Here is a 26,373-nt window from a genome sequence, read left to right as displayed (position 1 = left end):
CTGTCCAATAAGGAAAGTTCTGTACAATATTCATTTAAGTCAACACATGTTATATGTTATCCTCAAGTATGGAGAGTATATTGTCTCCATTCTATCAAGATAAATTTCACAGATCTGTTCTCTACCATAGTTTCATTTCTGAAGTGACGTCACCAAATCCATCACTCCTATTGCTAACTTAGCACAGAATTTCTTTTGCTTGAGAGAGTAATTTGATTGGACAGCAGTATCTTAATGTTGTGCTTTATTCATCAGGCTAAAAACAAACCTATTGTAGCAAATGGGTCCAGGGTATTTATCACAATAGAATGGAGACATTACACTGAATGTATATGGGTGATAATACATTGTTTCGGCACGAGTGACTATAGCCGAGTGAAACACAACATCTCAAGAAGTAATTCTGACCCTGTTCTCGTTATGTTTCAGCCCCAGTGACTACAGCCGGGTGATACACAACATCTCAAGAAGTAATTCTGACCCTGTCCTCCTTATGTTTCAGCCCCAGTGACTACAGCCGAGTATACACAACATCTCAAGAAGTAATTCTGACCCTGTCCTCGTTATGTTTCAGCCCCAGTGACTACAGCCGGGTGATACACAACATCTCAAGAAGTAATTCTGACCCTGTCCTCCTTATGTTTCAGCCCCAGTGACTACAGCCGGGTATACACAACGTCTCAAGAAGTAATTCTGACCCTGTCCTCGTTATGTTTCAGCCCCAGTGACTACAGCCGAGTATACACAACATCTCAAGAAGTAATTCTGACCCTGTCCTCGTTATGTTTCAGCCCCAGTGACTACAGCCGAGTGATACACAACGTCTCAAGAAGTAATTCTGACCCTGTCCTCGTTATGTTTCAGCCCCAGTGACTACAGCCGAGTATACACAACATCTCAAGAAGTAATTCTGACCCTGTCCTCGTTATGTTTCAGCCCCAGTGACTACAGCCGGGTGATACACAACATCTCAAGAAGTAATCCTGACCCTGTCCTCGTTATGTTTCAGCCCCAGTGACTACAGCCGGGTGATACACAACATCTCAAGAAGTAATTCTGACCCTGTCCTCGTTATGTTTCAGCCCCAGTGACTACAGCCGGGTGATACACAACATCTCAAGAAGTAATTCTGACCCTGTCCTCCTTATGTTTCAGCCCCAGTGACTACAGCCGAGTATACACAACGTCTCAAGAAGTAATCCTGACCCTTTCCTCGTTATGTTTCAGCCCCAGTGACTACAGCCGGGTGATACACAACATCTCAAGAAGTAATTCTGACCCTGTCCTCGTTATGTTTCAGCCCCAGTGACTACAGCCGAGTGATACACAACATCTCAAGAAGTAATTCTGACCCTGTCCTCGTTATGTTTCAGCCCCAGTGACTACAGCCGAGTATACACAACATCTCAAGAAGTAATTCTGACCCTGTCCTCGTTATGTTTCAGCCCCAGTGACTACAGCCGAGTATACACAACGTCTCAAGAAGTAATCCTGACCCTTTCCTCGTTATGTTTCAGCCCCAGTGACTACAGCCGGGTGATACACAACATCTCAAGAAGTAATTCTGACCCTGTCCTCGTTATGTTTCAGCCCCAGTGACTACAGCCGGGTGATACACAACATCTCAAGAAGTAATCCTGACCCTTTCCTCGTTATGTTTCAGCCCCAGTGACTACAGCCGAGTGATACACAACATCTCAAGAAGTAATTCTGACCCTGTCCTCGTTATGTTTCAGCCCCAGTGACTACAGCCGCGTGATACACAACATCTCAAGAAGTAATTCTGACCCTGTCCTCGTTATGTTTCAGCCCCAGTGACTACAGCCGGGTGATACACAACATCTCAAGAAGTAATTCTGACCCTGTCCTCCTTATGTTTCAGCCCCAGTGACTACAGCCGAGTATACACAACATCTCAAGAAGTAATTCTGACCCTGTCCTCGTTATGTTTCAGCCCCAGTGACTACAGCCGGGTGATACACAACATCTCAAGAAGTAATTCTGACCCTGTCCTCGTTATGTTTCAGCCCCAGTGACTACAGCCGAGTGATACACAACATCTCAAGATGGCGGAGGGAGGCTGTGCAACATGCTCCAGATATATGCTCATTATCTTCAACTTCATCTTCTGGGTAAGTCTGTCGATGAGTCGGCAGCCCAGATTAACTGTGTCCACTGTTGAGTCGCACTGCAAGCTTGGCGCTTTTAACCAACCAGCGACCACAATATGTGGTACAAATCCATACTGTTTCTTATCTTACATGCGCATGCATATTGCTGTCCAGTAATGCAAGTGTGTCCCCAGCCAAAGCACTGCGGATGCACACGATTTGTTTTGGGTGATATCAATTGTAAAAAAAACGACTCAGCTTTTATCATTGCAAGTGCAAATTTAGTTTCACAAACAAACTGCTTCGGGGCTCCGATTTTCTTTTTACAACAAGATAGCCAATAGGTAAGCATCATCGCTATATTAGTGTAGGAGCCATCACATTTCCAAGTCCTGTGATGGGATTCGAACCACGGACCTTCTGATCAGAAGTCGGACGCCTTGTCCATATAACCAAAGAGGTTAACCCCGTCAGCAAGCTGACAACGTAAGGATGTCATCTGTGGGATGACTCCACGCCCTGCTACATACTTCCCCATCAACAGAAGGCACGTCCTGGGCCGCATAGTATTGTACTGAGACTTATTTTGCTCAAATTTAATATGAACATGCTCAGCCCCATGTTGGGCGCCAATGAAGTGGCCATTAAATTTCAGAGTCCTGTGATGGGATTCGAACCACAGACCTTCTGATCAGAGGTCGGACGCCTTGTCCTCATGACCAAAGAGGTTAACCCTGTCAGCAAGCTAAGGGACAGGAATAATTCTTTTTGGCATTCCAAGTGGTATGTGATCCTGTGCACAGTGCAGAAATATGGTGAAGTTAAGCAAGGCTTGGGACTGAGAGGAGGTAGATTGGTGACCACGCTCAGAGGTCTTGCATGACTCTTGAGAGTTTCTAGCTCTTCTGTCCTACCCCCCACTGAATGGCAAGTTACTGAAACGTGTGTCATCTCCTGACAAAGGTGACTGTTCCAAATAAGCCTCAGTTCACCCATCAGCAACTGGGTACCTGGTGGGAGATGGTAATGTGAATGCAAAAACATCTAGCCTCTGAAAGGCAGGTAATATACTTCCCAGGGAGCTGAGAATGTAACTTGAGTGCACACTGATCCAAAATCAGTGGTAATCACTGTGTAGCACCCTGAACACACTCCAGGTCTTGGTTACATGGATGGGTGAATGAATTATGTCTCCATTCCAATATGATATGTGTTTGTTTGTTGTTGTTTGTTTGTTTTTTTACGCCACACTCAGCAATATTCTTGCCATATGATGGCGGTCTGTAAATCATCGAGTCTGGACCAGACAATCCAGTGATTGACATCATGAGCATTGATCTACGCAATTGGGATACAACAACATGACAAGTCGGTGAGCCTGACCACCTGATCCCGTTAGTTGCATCTTACGACAAGTATAGTCGCCTCTTACGATAACCATAGTCATCCCCTTATGGCAAGCATTGGTTGCCGAAGACCTGCTCTAACGTGGATCTTCACAGGTTTTCATAGAGATAAATACCCTGGACCTATTTGCTACCATAACTTCACTTTCAGTCTGATTTGAATGGTTGTCCAATCAAATTACACTTTGAGGGAAGCAGCTAGGTCTTGGGGGTATTTATTGTAATACCCTGGAGATGTGATACACTGGATGGATGATACCACTGAGGATGGCTGGAGGACCAGTGCATGTCAGCTGCAGACAGCGCCAGCTAGCTGCATGTGTACAGCTGCACTTTGTTTCAGGATGTGCAGGAAGCAGGACACATGGTCATTGATCAGGCCTATACATTCAACGTTTTTCTTGGGCACAGCTGTGTCTGACACTGCAGAGTTGTGTCCCTTTACTGTGCCAGGTTGTTCTGGGACACAAGTGGATCAGTGGTCAAGGTTGCTGCAGTTCTCTGTACAGAGTTATGTCCCTTTACAATGCCAGGATACAGACAATGCTTATAGTATCACCGTCTTCACTTAGACCCATTCATTCCACTTAATTTTACATCCTCCATAGCACACTGCCCCAGGTGTAATGCTGTGGCTCTATCATATTTTGGGTTTAAATCCCAGATTTGTCCTGATTATGTTTCCAGGTTTGTCAGCACCATACCTGTGCTCATAGGTTTCACCAAACTGAATGTCTAAGACCTGCATCACTTTGGCTTTCTTCCCACATTAAGCTTACATCCTGTGATACAACTGAAATACTGTTCAAGTGGTGTTAAAACCAACTCATTCTTTCACTCTTGTTCTACCAACTTCGAAATGCCAATGACAGAACACTTTTATGGATTCCACCCTTTGAAGTAGTCATAAGTTTCAAGCATTACCTCTGCTGTCTGCAAGCAGGGCTACAATGGACAGAAAGAAACCAGAGACAACTGGTTATTTGTTTACCTGCGACCTGTGTACTAACGTAACTCACTCACTCATTCACTATCATGTCTGATACATTAAACTGAGGAATTTTATTTGCCACCATTGTAGAAGTAGCAGTTCTCTAACAATCTTCTGGGTCTACGGAAAATTAATATGAAGAGTGGCAACAGGGTGGGATTTGGATTAGCCCTGTGAAGATTCTGGGTTAGAATTGGCCTTTGGAAACATATGCTTGTCGTAAGAGGTGACTGAATGGATCAAGTGGTCAGGCTCGCTGACTTGGTTAGTCACTGTCATTGTGGACCCGTGAAGATTCCGGGGTAGAATAGGTCTTCAGCAACCCATGCTTGCCGCAAAAGGTGACTATGCTTGTCGTAAAAGGCGACTAACGTGATCGGGTGGTCAGGGTCGCTGACTTGGTTGATGCATGTCATCGATCCCAATTGTGTGGATTGATGCTCATGATATTAATCACTGGATTGTCTGGTCCAGACTCGATTATTTACAGACGGCCGTCATATAGCTGGAATATTGCTGAGTGCGGCGTAAACAACAAACCAACCAACCAACCATGTCATTGTATCCCAATTTCATGGATCTGTGCACATGATGTCAATCACTGGATTGTCTGGTCCATATTATTTTCAGAATATTGCTGATTGTGGCGTTAAACAACAAGCCTTTTGGACTGGTGAATGTCTGGTATATGAAGGATAATAGAAACTGTGAATTGTCCACATTGTAAACATACTAACATTTACTGCTGTATTTACATTGTAACGGCAGATACAGCAGGATGATATCAATGTCTGATTTGTGTGTTGCAGATCTCTGGAGGTGCTATCCTTGGAACAGGAATATTTGTGTTGGTGTCAGATGAAGTGGATAAGTTCCTCAAATCCATTGATATCGGTCTGCCCGTAGGATTCCTGTACACGGCAGCCTATATTATGATAGCCGTGGGAGCGTTTGTGTTCTTCGTGGGATTCTGTGGCTGCTGTGGTGCTGTGCGGGAAAGTGCATTCATGTTGGGAATTGTAAGTTTATCAAACGGTTTGGTTACTTGTTTGGAGAAAAAAATAATTATTACATGTATCTGACCCCCCTCACTGAACTGATCAGCGGCCTGTTTCACAAGGCAGTATTAGAGATACGATTGTTAAAGTGTGGGACTTATGATCATCATTGTAGCACTACATCTGTTTTAAATCTATGTTAGAGTGTGTGAGTTACGATCATCGTAGCGCTACTAGTGCTGTAAGTCTATGTTAGAGTGTGTGAGTTACGATCATCATGGCGCTACTACTGTTGTAAGTCTATGTTAGAGTGTGTGAGTTACGATCATCGTGGCGCGATGACTGTTGTAAGTCTATGTTAGAGTGTGTGAGTTACGATCATCGTAGCGTTACTACTATTGTAAGTCTATGTTAGAGTGTGTGAGTTACGATCATCGTAGCGCTACTACTTTTGTAAGTCTATGTTAGAGTGTGTGAGTTACGATCATCGTAGCGCTACTACTGTTGTAAGTCTATGTTAGAGTGTGTGAGTTACGATCATCGTAGCGCTACTACTGTTGTAAGTCTATGTTAGAGTGTGTGAGTTACGATCATCGTGGCATGATGACTGTTGTAAGTCTATGTTAGTGTGTGTGAGTTACGATCATCGTAGCGCTACTACTGTTGTAAGTCTATGTTAGAGTGTGTGAGTTACGATCATCGTGTTGCTATGACTGTTGTAAGTCTATGTTAGAGTGTGTGAGTTACGATCATCGTAGCGTTACTACTGTTGTAAGTCTATGTTAGAGTGTGTGAGTTACGATCATCGTAGTGCTACTACTGTTGTAAGTCTATGTTAGAGTGTGTGAGTTACGATCATCGTAGCGCTACTACTGTTGTAAGTCTATGTTAGAGTGTGTGAGTTACGATCATCGTGGCACGATGACTGTTGTAAGTCTATGTTAGAGTGTGTGAGTTACGTAGCTCTATAACTGTCATAAGTCCATGTTATGAGTGTGGAAGTTAGGATCATCGTGGCTCTACGACAGTCACAAGTCACAAGTCTATGCTGGAGTATGGTAATTACACCATTATTGCACTAAGATTGCTTCCTGAAATGGAACCATGACTACTGATAATAACTGCTCAGTGAGCTCAGGGATGACCTGCATTCAAATTATTATTTATTAGTCTGAACAAAAGTGCTAAAATAACTGATTAAGATCTGATTATTGACTAATTCAAAACCCAGGCACCATCATGGGGCTCCAGCAGATTATTACGCCATTATTCAAATCTAGTAGGCACCTACAGTTTGTTGCTAACCAGGGTATTCTTGGTTAGAATTGGTCCCCAGCAACACATGCTTATCAAGCTGGCAATATGGATCAGGTGGTCAGACTCAATGACTTGGTTGGTTGCGTGATATCAACCACTGTTTTGTCTGATTCAGACTCTAATATTGCCAAGTGTGGCGTTAAACAACAAACAAACAAAACAAAACTTTTACCAGGCTTTCTCTTTTGTATGGGGCATGGTAGCCACATGAAGGTATTATATGAGGTGCCACAATGGTCAATGCAGAGTTGTGTCCCTTGGCTGTGCTAGGATGTGTTGTCCTAGGTTAAGGGTCCCAGTTTCAGTTTTGTGATCAGGCCAGTCAGCGTGGGATTCACCAAAGTGGTTAACATTTAGGAAAACGCAACTTTGGACCCCATATTGAGATGACATACTGTCGTATATGGGTAAAAATCTCAAAACCGACAAATTTTCTGATATCAACTTGCAAAAATAAAAGTGTCCCTAATATAATTTTTCTCTTGATATTAGAGAATATGATACTTCAGAAGTACTTTCTAGTTCAATGCAGTGCAGTGATGTGTTTAATTAATTAGAAAATAATTAATGAATTAGCCTAATCTGCTAGGACATTCAACTCCGTTACGGATCACAAAATGGAAAGTAATTTTAATAGCGCTAGGTTGCTTTGAAATATAAAATCATATTCAGCAATTAACATTAAGTGTGAATACAATTCAGTGTTAAACAAATGGAAACTGGCTAAATAAAATGTATGATTGGACATTTGTAAGTGCTCGCTCCATATTTCAAAAGTTTGCCTAGACAACAAAGTCATTTACATGAAAGACGGTATCCAAAATATAGTATTTTTCATCTTTTGTCACAACATATATTATCATTAATCCTAATCTAAAGTTAAAACTCATAAAAACAACAAAGTTTTTCGTCAGTTGTCAAAAGAAGTCATCTATTAAAAAGATTCTGACGTAACAGAGTTGAGTTTGTTGTAACAGAGTTGTAACTCATATATTTTGTTATTGCTCTCTAGCATAAAATAACAACCTTTTCATCCCTTTTGAGATGAAATGTGAAAATACATGCACTGTGTTGTGTTACTTGTCAGGACTTTGGTACTCATGGTTTATGAGCCAGTTTCTGCAGTAATGGCATACAAAAATGGGTCTACTAAATTACTAATGTTCAACCCTTTGTATAGACGTTGAAATAAATAAGCACAAAGTTGCTTAAAATGCTATTTTAGATCACTATAATATAGTTACAAAACTTCAAGATCAAATCTCAGATCAATCATATCATCAACACTGTCAGAAAATATGTTGTTTATACATGCATAATGAAATTGCTTTCTGCAGCCAAAACACAATAGCCAGGCACTCCCATCAATGTAAAAGACAACAGTTCTGTCTTCAATAATTAGTCCACTGTCTGAAAGAGTGTTATCAATAGTATCAAATCCACATTTTGCACAGGTCCTAACGTCTTGTTCATCCGAAACATCAGAGCAGTCTGAGTGACTATTTTTAAAAAAAGTTCTTACTACAGACAGTGGGAAAATTATTTGCCAGGTATAGGGTTAAAATAAAATAAAATATTCTTGAAGAACAAAGCTATGTACTGACAATAACTATCGAAATTGTGCAGATGCACAAATCTTTCCTCTCCGTTACGCTGTACAGCATTACAGAGTTGAGTGTAACGGAGTTGAGAAACCTTACTATAAATGGCTCATATCCCAGCATGCTTTGCTTTTTATGGAAATTAAAATACTCACAGCTAACATGGTCTTGCTAACCAATTTCTCTTGGAAAAGTGAAGGAAATTAGAATGAGATATAGATCTATAGACAGTGTAACAGAGTTGAGGCTCAGAAAACATACTGTACTTAACAGACATATCTTGATGTCATTGGCTTGAACATTGTACCTAAATGTGGCATCTATCTATCACCAGCAGGTGATCTTCATACACATGTTGCCAAAAGAGGAAGCGTATGAGAGTTATCTCCCATAGCACTGTTATTTTTTTAGTACTGGTACGTTGTAACGGAGTTGAGTGCCTTTTGAGAGACATCTTTCTTTTCCTAATTTATTTTTTTTCAATTAGGTTTTAGATAATAATGATAGGATACGTGTAATTAATGTTCATTTGAGAGTGTGAAAAACAAAATTTGTTACATTTTTAGAATATTTAGATATAGATAAGGTATTATTTTTTATTCTGGTCCAGCTGAGGGACAGCCCTGTTTTTAGTAAATCCAGAAAATATTTGCTTATAAACAAACAAATATTAACTTGAAAGTACATTTTTTTAGCATTTTACATTTGAAGAAAGGTAATCTACTTGTGAATAGTCTTGAAAAGGAAATCAAATATTTTAAAATACATTTCTGCAAACAAACTACTGATGTACAGGTCAAGTGGGAAATTGTTACGGTGTTGAGATTTTCACCCATATATACTATTCAAAAGAAGTTAAAAGAACACTCAATTTTATTATTGTCAAGTCATGAACGATTAACAATAGTCATTGACAAAATCAAATGCTCTTTAACTTCTTTTGAGTAGTATAATTTTAATATTACTCAAAATAATGGGTGAGACTGAATCAGGGTATCACTGGATGTTATATTGTTGAAATTTGGCCACTCCCCTTCTCACTCTCTTTGAACTGACTGAGAACCCTTCCCATGATTCATCGTGCTAAGGTGGACGTTGTTGTTGCAGTACATCTTCTGTATGGCGGTAGTGATGTGTGGTGAACTGGGAGCGGGCATCTACGTGGCGGTGGAGAAGGGATATGTAAGTATGGATGCTGTGTCTTGCATTCTTGCTCTAACAGACATTTTCATTGACTTTGGCAGCCATCTTGGATTTGGGGCATAAATATAATCTTTGCCCTGGTAGTAGCCAAACACTCACCAAACATTAAATCATAGCAAATTAAGCAAACTGGTAATACCCAAAATTAACAGGCAAGCTCTTTCCCCCAATGCCATTTAAAAGTTTGTCTGCTAGAGATAACTCTCTACAAACCGTCCAGGATCACCTTTTCAACGTGATTGCCACGCCCCTACATTGTCTTACATTATCGCTAAGCAATGTTGTTTCTTGTTTAAGCTAGGGTTTTCACATGACTCATTTTAAATGAACTGGGGTGTACGATAGAACTTTAAGTGAATGTCACGGCATTCCATGAAAGACTATGGGTCCTACTATTAAAGCGATGTCCGAATACTACCTTGATGAAAAAAGTGGTAAGGGAGTAAGCAGAAATTTATTTTTTAGATAAACAATAAAATATCTTCACATTTCAACATATAAGCCTTTTTTTATTGTTCATAGCAATATTTAAGTTAATATAACTTAAAGCTTCATCATTAAAATAAGATGGAAATGAAATATTCATCATGATAACAAATAATTCTATTTAGATGTCTATGTACAACCTATTCATATATTAAGGTAGATTTTCTTAAAAATGTTCTAGTGTAATTATCTATTATTGCATTTTTGTTTTTCGGATTTTTTGTAATATCTGTAAAATCTATTCTATTTATTTAGATCTACTGACATGTTTTACATTAACATGTAGGAAGTGAACCAACATGAGTGTAAACCTTTGTATGACCTTGAAATCTAAAAACGGCAGTTGAAGCAGTCACCGCTCGCGGAATGTCCGCAAGAAAAGCTAATGTATCTTACGTTATTCCCCAAGCTACACTCTGTGATAAAATAAAACAAAAAGTGCCAATGGAATATCAAAGAGATAAAGAGGATTAACTAGCCCAGTGGGTTGTGCAAATTTCAAAGATTGGGTACGGTCGAGCCAAAATAAAAGCATTATGGTGTTGGTCATATGGCAGTTATATCAATATACATATATACAAGTACCTGGTATCTATAATTCATAGATGACTATTATAAAGTTGCATCTTACATTCATATACATTACCTAAACACGAATATATTGTAGCATATGTATGTTGTGTGCGAGATATAGCTGAAACACCATGCATTATTGTAAACTTATATAAAAGTATGTTTTCTTTCTCGCGATAGGTATCACATTTGTCACGTGATACCACATGCAATCATGGCCTTGAAGATGGTTCTCGACCTGACAACAGGTTTGACATGATATGGGCATCATGGTCGGTTGTTTTACAAGACAGTTACTGAAGGTTTTAGCTCAATGTTTCGGGACAACAAATTATCAGTATGACCAGTATGGAACGCTGCTCCTGATGTCAATCACTGGATTGTCTGGTCCAGACTCGATTATTTACAGACCGCTGTCATATAGCTGGAATACTGCTGGGTGAGGCGTTAAACAATAAACAAACTATCAAGGCTTAGAGCAGACTCAGGTTAATACTAATCATGATTCATGCACTTCATGTATCATGATGCTTTGCTTGTTTCACAAGTCGATGTGTTTCACATGTCATGTTTCACATATTTCAGTTGGAAAGTGAAGGTCACGGGGTGCTGATAGACACAGTGAAGAACTACACAGGGGCAGGCAACTCTACCATTGACTTCCTACAGATTGAGGTGAGTGTTACTCAGGCTAGAAAACACAACATAAATCACCATTGCCCAATTAATTTCGCTGCTTGTGTACAAATATGCCTGAACAATTTATAAAATCTGATAGCATAACAACACTCTGCCTCATAACACAGAGTATCCTTTTCATCTTGCATACATAGAGGATATAATATTCGTGTTCATGTCATACTAAGTTTATGACATGAGTGTCTAAATTCAGATTTACCAGAATTTAGGCAGGAGTTTCATAAACATGGTATGACATGAACACAAAAATAATGTTCTATTTATTACCAGAGAGGATGTCTACATACAGAGACAAATTTAAGTGTTTATCTATAAGGACAGCAAGTCGCAACACTCTCGGAACCACAATTTGACAAATGATGTCAACAATCTTCGGCTAGGACATCATTTCTAGTGTGACATCATTCCGATATCACGTCACAATAAGATTTGAATGACATCTATAATGCCGTCCGGATGATGGCAACAATACCCTGTGATATGACCTCAGGCCACATATGATTTTTATGAACCCCGATATGTTACCCTCATAGGTAATAAATATATTTATTTTCTGTTGAATGCAGACATCACACATACATGAACTCTACTGCAGTGAATAAGGCATAAAAAGGGCTCCACATCTCAATTATTGTTAATAAGACATGTATATCACTGTTATGAGTTTATGCAACATATTACACTCTTGGCAGCACACACACAGATACAAATTGGAAGTCACCTGAAACAGAATTTTAAGTAGAATTATTTTTTTTAAATGTGTACTCATTGGTCTAAAAATACCCAATAGACTGGATCCAAGAGAGTTAAAATATATTGAATACCTGAAGAAAACTGTCAATACCCTATGTGAATAATAATTTCTTGAGCCATTGAGTTTTTACTCACAAGTTATCAGGATCGAGCCCACATTCCTACTTGAGATTCTGGCCAAATCAGGTAATATGACAGCCAGCCTTATCACTCACATCACATCACATAGCTTAGGTGGACACTGTGGAGTACCTGCACCTGTCACCCTTAAGTAGTCAACACAGCCACTCAGCTCTACGCTGACTAATAGTCTGTCATACAGACCCTGAAACAAATATATCCAATACAGCCCATGCAAGTCTATAATGTTTGGCAAGTCTAGATTACTGCAGTATGAAAATGGAGAAATGGAGAAATTTAACTACTTTTTTTTCTGTAAAATATGTTCATTTCAGAGACTAGATGTTAGTCTAACTGACTGATAGTGCTGCACTATGACTGGAATATATAAAGAATAGTGAAAACAGCAGAAAAGAAAAGGTTCTTTTGAAAAATTACAATTATTTTAAAGAAATGTTTTCATATTCTAAGTGTTAATCTAACTGACTGAATTACGAATGTCGTCATCTTTTGAAAACGAATCGAGTAACAGAATAATGGTTGTCGTAGGCTTTATATTCCCTGAGTTTCTCACATAAACATACTCATACTCATTTAATCAAACAGTTCACAACCCCAAGTCCCAAGTCCGGGTATCTACAATGAAGACTTTTTATTACCATCCGCACTGAACTACACAAGATGATCCTGTTGTAAGGTTAACTTGTGTTATTCAGTACAGATTTGATGATATGCTATTTCCAATGACATGAAGATGTGTGTTCGTGGGGACAATTTTATAATTTATAGGAGCCATTGAAAATCCTGTTGTTTAACGGAATCTGTGGTATCGTGAAGGGCATTATTGCGAGGGATGACTGTATGACAAACTTAATAAAATAACGTAAGGAACCTGTATATATATAAGCTGTTATCATACCTCCAAGTCAGAATATTGAATGTTGGTCCACGTGATCTTGATACAATACTATATGTCCAGCCTTGGAGGGAAATAATTTCTCAGTGGGGGAATAAATCCCTTATACCCCACCACGAGCAAGTCAGGCTTCACATGGATTTCTGAGAGGCAGAATAAATCCCCCATTGAAACAAAAAGCTGCACGCTTTTTCTGAGTCAATGAAAGTCACGTGACATAGCAAAAGTTAACCTCAGCTCAATTGAACAGCTGTTTTCTATCAATATGGAATTTGTTTTAGTTCTTTTACAATGTCATATTAAAACATGTCAGTAAGATAAATCAGAGACCACATACCGATATATAGTCTCTGGATAAATTCATTGTAGCATGATCACAAGGGTCACATGGGGTTTTATGCGTTCCTCGTTAGGTTGTATTAGGTTTTATACCACTCGCCTCTGGCGACACATAAATCCCCATGTACCCCTCGTGATCATGCTGCAACTTATAGTGTCCGACTGTTTCAGTTCAACTGCTGCGGAGCTGACAACTACACAGACTATAGGAACAGCGAGTGGGTGTTGAATCAGATGGCACCAAAGGTACTTCTTCTTGTCAATTTCTTTATGATTTCAAGAAATAAATTATTTATCATATAATGGACAGTGGTATTGATGTAATAATCCGATCTGATAAACCATATACTAAATTGGGTGGTGTACTCAAACATTGTATTCATATGGCTTTCTAAAGAGACAGCATTGAGTGAAAATATATCTTAATCCTGGATTATTTAAAAAATTACATTATACCCTCGTGTGGTTTGTTCTAAGCTGTTAAGTAGTCTATTACTGGCAGTGTTCAAAATTCAGATAAATTCCACCCGGACAGCTTGACTGGCAAGCCTTATAAATTGTCAGTCCACTTAGTTGCCAGTCCTGATTTCTTTTCTTTGGACTGGACATTAAAGAAAATAAATACAGATGATAAGCCTTATAAGCTCTTATCCTTTATTTTGCTTACTAAATCTTCAAAATAAGCAACCAGACCCCCGGAACTGCATGTTTTAAGTTGCAGTCCATGACTGTCAGGAAGGCTGGTACTTTGAACAGTGTTATTGGTCAGACTTTGTGACAATACTTGTCATGTGTTGTTTCCTTCAGCGGTATGTCCCGGACACATGCTGCCGTGGAAAGGGGAAGGATGTCAAGACTCACAGGCCAGCTAACGCGACTATTTGTCGGGAAGAGGCGGAGCCTGGCAGCCCCATCCAACCAGAGGACAGGACCCAGCTGCAGCAGAGGGTGCGTTGATTGACATCTGTCATCCTTGATTACCTGTGTATCATATCTTCATGATATTATGATAAATACCATGAATCCATTGGCCCCTTAAGTTACGGAAATGACGCACCATCTCAAAGGTCCTAATCGCCAGTTGGGGGGCATGGGTGGCCCAGTCGTCTAAGGCGCCGCTATTCGCTGTGCAGAGTTGCGTCCCGTGGGCATGCCAGAAACCTATGATTGTGTGTTCGAATCCCGAGTCACCCAGATTATGTTTCTAGGTCTGTCAGCACCATACCCGTGCTCGTGGGTTTCACTGAAATGGTAACATCTGAGACCTGCATCACTTTGGGCTTTCCCCCCACATTAAGCTGACACACGGCAATATAACTGGATTACTGTTAAAAGTGGCGTTAAACCCAACTCACTCACTCACTAATCGACAGCTAAGCTCAGTATTTTACTCACTCACGAGCTGAAAATTAACAATCAGTCAGTCGGTCAGTCAGTCAATACTCACAAGGCCAATTGCAACATGACTCTGCTGAGAGAGTTTGGTATAGATCTACACTCAAGATTGAAGAGGCATTGAAGACCCATATGAGTGACCCCTCAATATAAATGAATCAAGCGACACTTTTACCTGGAAAGATTGTTTTCTTGGATATTAGGAGTGAGTCAGTACCGTTTTACGCCGCTTTTAGCAATATTCCAGCAATATCAAGGCGGAAAACACCCGAAATTGGCTTCACGCATTCTACCCACATCTGAACTGAACCCAGGTCTTTGGCATGACAAGCAAACGCTTTAACCACTAGGCTACCCCAAACACTAACATGGATATAAGGTTAGGGTGATGGAAGTCCTTAAGACGGTACACAATATCGCATGTTGAGTACTGGATGAGTATGATATCGCCTAGTTTTTGGATAATGAAAGGACAGAGTGATTTGATTGAAAGGCTATTTTCAGTGTTCTGTCATCCGAGTCTGAATTAATACAAGGCGACGGTGGCAAATGGGTCCGGTGTATATATCATGATAGAATGGAGATAAAATACTCTGAATCATCAAGGTGGACTTCTCGTAGACACCCTCACCAATTGTAGTTGACTATTCAGAATTCATGCTATATGATGAAATTACCAGAAATAAAGCATTCATTCATTCATTCACAATTCATGGTTGCCCGGTAAACACAGGGCAGTCAATGTGTGACTTCTTCGTCATTTCAAGACAAACTGATGCATTTTATAAGAACAGCGGTCACCTTTAATAATAATTGTCCTCTTTACGACATGGCTGCATTATTTACGTGGATATTTGTTGAATACAGTTACTATTTGCCATCAGTAGGGCATGAACTTGCGATTTGAGGAACTAGGACCTTTTTTTTAACCTTGTTATCCCCCGCCGGGCCAGAAATGGCCGAAGGGGGATTATGTTGTCCATCCCACATTGTCCATCCGTCTGTCCATCCCACAGAGGTTACTAAGCTTGTGAAATCAACTCCTCCTACAGTTTCCAGAGAATATCCCTGACACTCTACACACAAGATGTCGACATGTTGATGAAACGCATATCACAGTCTCGTTTCATTTCGACTAATTTTGACAGAGTTACTGCCCCTGTTTTACGGAGCTTCATTTGACTCGTTAAAAAAATTCATGTGGAGGATGTTGTGCTCTCAGATCACTCTTGTTCTAAATGTCATTGATATAAGTGAGTGATAGCATGATATTTAGGGCTGCCAAATGGCATAAGTGGTAATCTCACAGACACCTGGAAGATGTTCTAACTGTATGTGTTGGTATTAGTGGATTAAACATGACATGGTACAAGCACAGATAAGTTTTTTTCGAAAAGAGTGGTGTTTTTAGTGATACTGCGTTTAATATTTAAGTGCTACATATATATATATATAAATCCAAAAAGTTCTTGAAATATTGTGCTTAGTATACATTTAGACTTGTGAGAAGGGTACTCAAAGTACGTGATCTAGACTACCAGTTGTGGGACTTTCATTTTTGTGGAAGCCTCAGTGGCTGAGTGGGTGAGATCGCTGACTTTGTGTGCTGGCGATTAGGTGCCTCACTCTGGCAGTGTGGGTTTGAATCCTGGATGGGACTCAACCCAAAACGTACTAGAATTTGTTCTTTACTAAAAGGTGTTATCCCAAATTTACATTTTGTTACATTTGACCACTTTCTGAATGACATTGTGTATTCATTGTGTTTGGTAGTTGTGCTAGTTTTTGCAAAATATGTCTCAATAAAACTTACAATATATAAATGTTAAGTATGACTATGGGGCCCCCTATGGTGGGTGCACAATCCTCTTTTATGAAGCATCATGACTTGCTGATACAATATGTACTCCCAGTGGTGTGATATGGTACTTCCTTGTTTTCAGGGCTGTTTTCCAGCTATCCGTGATTGGATTGGCGGTCAAAGCATCATTCTCATATGTGTTGGAATTGGAATCGCATTGATACAGGTAATAATCAGGTTTACTTGGAATGCAAGGTGTATGTTCCACAACTATCATCAGTGCAGTGATGCAATGGAACACTTGTAGCTGCACAAAACATAACTATGTGGCTCTCAGGATCGCAGTAAATGCACAAAACATAATTATGTGGATCGCAGTAAATGCACAAAACATAATTATATTGATCTTGTAACTGCTCAAAACATAATTATGTGGCACTCAGGATATCTTGTAGCTGCACAAAACATAAATATGTGGCACTCAGGATATCTTGTAACTGCACAAAACATAATGATGTGGCACTCAGGATCGCTTGTAACTGCACAAAACATAATTATGTGGCACTCAGGATATCTTGTAGCTGCACAAAACATAAATATGTGGCACTCAGGATATCTTGTAGCTGCTCAAAACATAATTATGTGGCACTCAGGATCGCAGTAAATGCACAAAACATAATTATATGGATCGCAGGATCGCAATAAATACACAAAACATAATTATATTGATCTTGTAACTGCACAAAACATAATTATGTGGCACTCAGGATATCTTGTAGCTGCACAAAACATAAATATGTGGCACTCAGGATATCTTGTAGCTGCTCAAAACATAATTATGTGGCACTCAGGATCGCAGTAAATGCACAAAACATAATTATATGGATCGCAGGATCGCAATAAATACACAAAACATAATTATATTGATCTTGTAACTCCACAAAACATAATTATGTGGCTCTCAGGATATCTTGTAACTGCACAAAACATAATTATGTGGCACTCAGGATATCTTGTAACTGCTCAAAACATAATTATGTGGCTCTCAGGATCGCAGTAACTGCACAAAACATAATTATATGGATCGCAGGATCGCAGTAAATACACAAAACATAATTATATTGATCTTGTAACTCCACAAAACATAATTATGTGGCTCTCAGGATATCTTGTAACTGCACAAAACATAATTATGTGGCACTCAGGATATCTTGTAACTGCTCAAAACATAATTATGTGGCACTCAGGATCGCAGTAAATGCACAAAACATAATTATATGGATCGCAGGATCGCAGTAAATACAAAAAACATAATTATATTGATCTTGTAACTCCACAAAAAATAATTATGTGGCTCTCAGGATCGCAGTAACTGCACAAAACATAATTATATGGATCGCAGGATCGCAGTAAATACACAAAACATAATTATATGGATCTTGTAACTCCACAAAACATAATTATGTGGCTGTCAGGATATCTTGTAACTGCACAAAACATAATTATTTGTCTCTCAGAACTGTCACAGAAACTAATGTTTCATAACAATCTTGAGAACAGATAGGGAAGGGGAAGTAACTCTTCAACCATTGCTAGTTTAACAGCTGTCTAAGTAGTTTTATGAAGTTTTATTTGGTCACTGTGATACTGATACTGTTGATTATTTTGTAAAAACTCAAATATATGATTTTCAAACACAACAGTTTATGTTAGGAGCAATGCTGTCGAGCTGGTGCAGCATAATAAGTGAGGTCATGTTTTACCGATTAACAAAAAAATCATAATTTAGAAATTGTTGGGTGGGATTCGAACTAGAACACTCTGTCAAGCCAGTGAACTCTGCTGTCACTGGGCCGCCTCAGGCAAGGCACACCTATTACAGTTGTAACGACTAACGGGATCAGGTGGTCAGGCATGCTGACTTGGTTGATGCATGTCATCGAATCCCAACTGCACCAGTGACTTGAATATATGCATAGTCAACCACTGGGGCTGTAATAACAAAGATTCTAAGAATTTTAATGGATATTGACTTCGTTTTTCTTAAAAAATTCTTAGCTGAGAAAAATCTTAAGTGTCAATTCACATAGAATCAAATCAATATTATTAGCAAAGTATTAGTGTAATATTTACAATTTTCCTTAGTATAACTAAATGGGAACCCATTGCATCTTGTGATATACAATTTGGACTAAAAATCTTCTAAACCCCTATCAAGCAATGTTTTGGATATCCGCTATCTTTAAATAGCAAGGAAACATGACTTTCACGTCTAGTGGTGGTTTGTAGATTATCTATAGCAGCCATATTAAATGTCTTAATAAAATTCTTAAGGAATTATGCTTATAAGGTATCTTAAACTTCAGCAAAGGACAAAGCACCAAGAACCTATGTGTATATGAATTAATAGATAACTTAAAATGTAAGTTGGTCGTTAGGGAAACTAAGATTTATTGTGGATTTAAGAGTTCTTAAGGCTTAAGAAAAATCTGAGAATCTTTTTGAATACCAGCCCTGGTTTATCCAAATCCAAACTCACACTGCATGTGTCACACTATACCGTATTCGATGTAATAAGCGCCCCGCTTTAATAAGCGCCCACGGCGATAATTCCTAACATATTGACTAGTGAACAATACCAATTAGCACCCCTTCCGATTCATCAATGTACACAAGACTTATTTATTCGCGTATAATACACACTCGTGTGTTATATGCACCCTTTATTATGGGCAATGAAATTCTGGAAAAATATATCTGTCGTACAGAAACATTTCAGGCTGTCAACATAAACTCTGTTTTTTCCACCAAATTAATATTCTAATAAGAGCCCCCTATTTCTAATTTTGAGAGCGCCCTGGGCGCTTATTACGTCGAATACGGTAATGTATTTTGTGACAGCTGAGTGCTCAATCCTTCATCGACAAACTGTTAAAATGATGAAAGTGTAATTTTGTCTTCTTTTTTTTTTTAGGTCCTGGGAATAATATTTGCAGTGTGTTTGTGTCGGAACCGATCGGAGTACTATGATTAGCAAAACTAGAAAACGACACTAAACCACATGAAATTCCAGGATGATCTGTAGAATTACACCGTTCCAAACATTAGACTAGGACTGACAACATGACCAGACTTCTGGCACAACCTGTGTAGGAGTCACTAGAATGTGGCTCCCACTCCACACCCCACCCCACCCCACAACACTGTAGCCCCACCCCCGCAACACTGTAGCCCCACCCCCGCAACACTGTAGCCCAATCCCCGCAACACTGTAGCCCCAGCCCTGCAACACTATAGCCCAATCCCCGCAACACTGTAGCCCCACCCACGCAACACTGTAGCCCAAACCCCGCAACACTGTAGCCCCAGCCCCGCAACACTATAGCCCAATCCCCGCAACACTGTAGCCCCATCCCCGCAACACTGTAGCTCCATCCCCTGAACCCTGTCGCCCCACCCACAGAACACGGTAGCCCCACCCCAGGAACACTGTAGCCCAATCCCCAGAACACTGTCTACCCATCCCCGCAACACTGTAGCTCCAGCCACAGAACACTGTAGCTCCACCCCCTGAACACTGTCGCCCCACCCACAGAACATGGTAACCCACAGTACACAGTAGCCCCACCCACAGAACACGATAGCCCCACCCCCAGAACACTGTAGCCCCATCCCTGAACACTGTAGCCCCACCCCCGGAACACTGTAGCTCCACCCCCGGAACACTGTAGCTCCACCCCTGGAACACTGTAGCCCCACCCCCGGAACACTGTAGCTCCACCCCCGGAACACTGTAGCTCCACCCCCGGAACACTGTAGCTCCACCCCTGGAACACTGTTGCCCCATACCGGAACACTATTGCCCCACCCCCAGAACACTGTCTCTCCATCCCAGAACACTGTCACCCCATCCCAGAACACTGTCACCCCATCCCAGAACACTGTCACCCCACCCCCAGAACACTGTCGCTCACCCACAGAACACTGTCACCCCACCCCCGGAACACTGTCGCTCACCCACAGAACACTGTCACCCCATCCCAGAGCACTGCCGCCCCATCCCGGCACACTGTTGAACATGCAGGGGACACAGACATCACAGATTCCTACAGCTCATCAGAGGTTTCAAACATAAACTGTTTTAAAATGTTGTTTTGTTATTGGATGCATGCATGAACATAAACTGGAACAAAGTAGAGGATGTCAGACAATTCTTGTCAAATAAGTGACCAGCCATTTTCTACACAGGGGTGGTCAGAGGGTTTTGATGACCCTCCCATAAGGCTTGTTATAGCTTTGTTTCCCCTTTCCATGTCCTTGTAGATTTTCTTCGCGACCCACCCTGAAAAGACAAAAGTGTTGTATCTTTTATAAAAAAATGACCATTTCTTCTTGACCCACCACAAAAATGTGTTTTATTTTTAATGACCCTCCGCTAGAGACTGTCATATTTCTGGTGACCCTCCCTGATCCACTTTGACCACCCACCCTGTTATAAATGACAGGTTCCTGGTCTCAACAACTTACCTTACCTTACCTTACCTATAGAAACCTAGGCAATATAGAAACCTAGGCAATAAAGAAACCTAGGCAATATAGAAACCTAGGTAATATAGAAACCTAGGCAATAAAGAAACCTAGGCAATATAGAAACCTAGGCAATATAGAAACCTAGGCAATATAGAAACCTAGGCAATAAAGAAACCTAGGCAATATAGAAACCTAGGCAATATAGAAACCTAGGCAATATAGAAACCTAGGCAATAAAGAAACCTAGGCAATATAGAAACCTAGGCAATATAGAAACCTAGGCAATATAGAAATCTAGGCCATGGTTGACATAGCATCATGTTGAATACTGCCACGATGTCTATTTATGGGAAGGCAGTCTCTGAACCATATCATTTTCCCTTCCACAGTCCTTACTTTAATGCTGTAATTCTAACTGAAGCAAGTCTAGATTTTCCACAGGTTCAGCACTGTATCTCCCATCTCACTGGAGCTCCTTTTCAATTTAAGTCAAGTTGTTTGTTTCTTTCAACATTATATCTATATGTTCTGAGACAAAGCGTTAGTCCATTATTGCAATAGTGTCTTGATACTGACGATATATATTGCAATAGTCATAATATCTCCATTAGTCAGCCCTACTAGTCACACTGTACATATTGGTGGTGTTGAGTTTGCTTTTTATGATGGTTATTCCCATGTTAATTATATTCATGCTAACTTAAAAAGTTAATAGAATACGTTTTTCCACATTTATATCAGTTTTTATTTTTTTTGTTATTTTGTGATTGTAAATACTTTTGAAAAATGAATTTGAGTTCTATCCTTCATAATGGATTATATCGACTATGGAGAAGGCTTAAAATATAACTTTGTTTTAATGGTTTAATCCCAGTTGAAGATTAGATCTCTATTGATGTGTTATTGTTTTGTGAATGTGGAATGGATGATATCCACCTGATACTAAAAACTGATAATTTATTTCTCATGCAGGCTAGGATATATTGTCATGTATAAATGGAAAAATGTTTTTGAGCTTAGGCTTACCATATTCGATGTAATAAGCACCCCACTGTAATAAGCGCCACGCCGATATTTGCCAATGTATTGGCTAGTGAACAATCCCAATCAGCATCTCTTCCGATTGATCAATGTACACAAGACTTGTTTATTTGTGTATAATACGTGTATTATATGCATCCTTAATTATGGGAAATTAAATTCTAGAAAAATATATATGTCATGTATAAACATTTCAGGCTGTCAGCATAAACCACAAAATTTACGATCTTTTCGTTTTTCACCAAAATAATATTCTAATAAGAGCCCCCTATTTCTAATTTTGAGAGCATCCTGGGCGCTTATTATGTTGAATACGGTATATTGATTAACTTTAATATACTAAAGACCAACTACTTATAAAGTAATCTGGCCTAATTTGACACTTCTCCAAGAAAGATATGCTCAGGAGGAAAAATAAGAGGACATAGGAATATAGTATTGTTGTGGATAGAAGTTTACTGCTTAAGACTCTGTATTACCAAGTACAGTTATTCACTATGTTTTTCCTTTGGGCAAATTTCATCGTTTCATTGGTAAAAGAATTTTTTTGTGATAGTCAATTGTACATTTTTTATATGTTTGTTTTTGTAGATATATATTTGTGTATTTGTTTTTGTCTATTCAGTTATGCCAGATGGACAGAACTGAAATGGCTGATATTTGTGTATATAGCACAGATTGGAGATGTAGTCATGTATGTTATAACAAGAACATTTTATTAAGTTAGATTTATTGAATGAAATGATTTGCTGTTGACCTTTTGTATTGTTTGTTCTTTATTCAATGTGTACATAGTCTTGCTGTATTAATTCTATGCGTCTCTCGAGCCAAGGGTGTCTGCTAAACTATTTTTTCCCTGTCAAGCCTATTTTGGGGGGCTTGATTGTGGCCCCACCCCAATCAAGGTTTGAACACAAGATGGCGACTACCATAGAAAAAAAACTGGTCGATCAGATAATGACTAAATTTGAGATTTCATACCTGACAGATATACCAAGACAGGGCAAGGGTGAAAACTAGACTTTCATATAGGCCAGTTGACACTCTTGCCTTGGGGAGAGGAGTGCTATGGGATTCAGGAAGCATCAAGTATACTGCATATACCAACTCCAGCAGTTCCTATACATCTCCCAAGCTTGCTTACTTTTCTTGCTAGAAAATCTATAGGTAAACAAATAATACTAAATATGCAATTTTTTCTCCTATGTCAGTTGATTGTGTTTTGTATATAAAGAAATTGCCATCACCTGATTGCCTTGAAAATAAACATAGTTCAAGCAGAGCACCTTGCACAGACGACGGAGTAATCAAACTGGCATTATTTTTGTTTTATTTCAAATTTTTGGGCGCGTGTCAATTTTTAAAACTATGAATTTATCCACTATATATCAGCTGTCTCAAAATAGTGGCCCAGTTGAGGATGGGGGTGTCACTAACAAATGTTCAGCGTAAATGTTGTTGAGCTTTGCACCTTTGTTATATGATACTATTGTTACATTGTGTGAAACCCATTCCAACATGTACTATGGTATATATATATATATGTCCCCTCATCTATGCCATCTATTTTGATGAGTGCCAACATACTTTTTGAGAAATTTCACAAAATGCCAGTTTTATGCTACTTGTCACAAAGTTAACAAGGTATTTTTTAATAAAAGAGGGGAGGTGGCAGTGTGTGTGTGTGTGTGTGTGTGTGTGTGTGTGTGTGTGTGTGTGTGTGTGTGTGTGTGTGCACAACTTAGACATTAATCATCACTAAAATGGGTACCCGGTAGGAGGAGATGGAAATGTGACTGTTAACTTTCTAGTGCCCAAGGCTGCTTGGGGGTATACTCCCGAGAGAGCAGAGAATGAAAATCAAGTGCACACTGATCTAGTGATCTGGGTACCAATAAGATCTATCGAGGTCAAGTGCATTTGACCAATTTTAAATTGGAAAGTGCACAAATTCATAACAATAAAAACACCCAGAAGTTACAGACATGTGATTTTCACATGTCGACATCAATTGTGGCACTCACAACATTTGTGTCAGAATCGTAATCATGGTAATTGGGATGAAATTAGAGTTCAGATACTTCCTGTCAGGGTAAATGAACCAATCAAAAAGCTCCAAATCAAGCACCAACCAATCAAATTCAAGCATAAATGTAACCCCCATTGAAAGCTACTGTCCCTGATCCTCTTGGGTGAGTGTTTCCTGGTGTGTCCAGTTCACCGTTCAGACAGACTTGTTTGTAGCATGACTGAAGAGGGAGAGGGTTCTCACTTTCACAGGTAAATGCACAGGTAGATTTAGATGAAGGACTGTTTAGCTTGCTTCATGTCATTTTGACTTCAGCAGTGAGTGGTTGGTTGGTTGGTCAATTGGTTGGTTTGTTGTTTAACGCTGCACTCAGCAATATTCTAGCTATATGACGGCGGTCTGTAAATAATCGAGTCTGGACCAGACAATCCAGTGATTAATATCATGAGCATCGATCCACACAATTGGGATCGATGACATGCATCAACCAAGTCAGTGAGCCTCACCACCCGATCCCGTTAGTCGCCTTTTACGACAAGCATAGTCGCCTTTTACGGCAAGCATGGGTCATCAGTGAGTGGAATAAAGTTTTCATGCCACATTTAGCAATATTCCAGCCTTATCTTGTCAGTTTGATTTCATTGGGGACTATATAATATCTGATACATACAAATCTGTTTTGTACTTATTTCTGTAATAAACATGATGAAAGTTAAAAAAATACATTTTATCATTTCCTGCTTGGTAATATGATTGCAGTTTGAATTTTTTTAATGACTTTTTCCATGTAAGATCAGTTTTTGTTTTGTTTTACATATTTTTTACAAATGAAGATGTTCCTATATGGCAAGGGTGGGTAACTCGAACACATTTCAAGTACTTCTGTCATAAAGAAACCTGTTGCTCAAACAAAATAAACGTCTGTAGTTGGGCTTCCTTGTAAGGGGCATTAAGGGCAACAACTTTTTTTGTCTCCACATTGCATGACATTACAAAATGGGAAGATGGATAAAAAAAATGTGTCTTTACCAAATTTTGTCACATTTATTTCGTTTTTATTATACAGGCACATGAGACTGGATTGTGTAGACATCATCACTAAAGATCTAAGATTTGATATGTCTCTAATTACAGGTCATCCCTGTGTAAAAACAAACAAATATTAACATTAAATAAATAATGTTACAGAAGTTTTAACGTCCGGGTGATAATTTGAATGACTATAGAGCATACAGATAGCTATTGCTTGTTACTTTAATCTCAAAGAGTGTATGTATATTAAGGTGGTGCTATTAAATTAACATTGTACCCCAACTCCTTAAAACAAAACACATGTGCATATTATACTGAACAAAAAGGTTAAGGATCCTGAATATTTTTGCAGATTTTTATTAAATCTTTTTATACCCCAAAATATTCATGATCCATCATTGTTTGGTTCAGTGGGCTGGCACCTCTGCAGGTTTCATTTTAAGGAATTGTGTAAACAACTGTCTCCCTGTTTGACTTATGATGGTAGTTTCTGTTAAATGTTTTATCAGCCATTGTACAAGTTACCTATGAACATTTGAACAGAGATTGTCATGATAGCAGTGACTGATTGTGAAACTGTTCTAGGCGTCAATACTTGTGCTGTATTTTCTGTTAACACCTGCCTGAAATAAAACCATTTGAAATTAACACCTTGTTATTACATTGTTTGTGAGGGGGTATGTTCATTGGGATTGGGGGGCACGGGTGGCCAAGTCGTCTAAGGTGCCGCGATTCACTGTGCAGAGTTGCGTCCCTTGGGCACGCCAGAAACCTATGATTGTGGGTTCGAATCCCGGTTCGCCCCGATTATGCTTCTAGGTTTGTCAGCACCATACCCATGATCGTGGGTTTCACCGAAGTGGTAAACATCTAAGACCTGCATCACTTCGGACTTTCCTCACACATTAAGCTGACACGCCGTGATATAACTGGAATACTGTTAAAAGCGGCGTTAAACCCAACTCACTGACTCACTCACTCATTGGGACTGACAATGAAATTATTACTAGGATCTGAAACTATTGGCAGTCT

The 26,373-nt window shown here is 39.5% G+C and overlaps 1 protein-coding gene across 1 annotated transcript; it reads left to right on the top strand.

Annotated features, from left to right (window-relative positions):
* The first annotated feature begins 2,030 nt into the window (after nt 1-2,030).
* On the top strand, nt 2,031-25,989 carry LOC139462390 (CD151 antigen-like). Its single transcript, XM_071244071.1, has 8 exons — nt 2,031-2,132; nt 5,318-5,527; nt 9,532-9,606; nt 11,272-11,361; nt 13,685-13,759; nt 14,321-14,461; nt 16,852-16,935; nt 19,684-25,989. The coding sequence occupies exons 1-8, from the start codon at nt 2,067-2,069 to the stop codon at nt 19,741-19,743; spliced, it is 801 nt and encodes a 266-aa protein (XP_071100172.1). The 5' UTR covers nt 2,031-2,066; the 3' UTR covers nt 19,744-25,989.
* The last annotated feature ends 384 nt before the right edge of the window (nt 25,990-26,373 follow it).

Source organism: Haliotis cracherodii, unplaced genomic scaffold, assembly GCF_022045235.1.
Source record: "Haliotis cracherodii isolate W230 unplaced genomic scaffold, xgHalCrac1.p SCAF_15, whole genome shotgun sequence".
Taxonomy (NCBI): Eukaryota; Metazoa; Mollusca; class Gastropoda; order Lepetellida; family Haliotidae; genus Haliotis; species Haliotis cracherodii.
Note: the sequence above shows the minus strand (reverse complement) of the source record. Positions and strands in the feature narration are given on the sequence as shown.

Bases quoted from the DNA above. Each gene is read 5' to 3' on its own strand.
- LOC139462390 (XM_071244071.1), top strand. From the start codon at position 2,067: ATGGCGGAGGGAGGCTGTGCAACATGCTCCAGATATATGCTCATTATC. The intron at 2,133-5,317 runs GTAAGTCTGTCG...TGTGTGTTGCAG, and splicing joins TCTTCAACTTCATCTTCTGG to ATCTCTGGAGGTGCTATCCT. The intron at 9,607-11,271 runs GTAAGTATGGAT...CACATATTTCAG, and splicing joins TGGCGGTGGAGAAGGGATAT to TTGGAAAGTGAAGGTCACGG.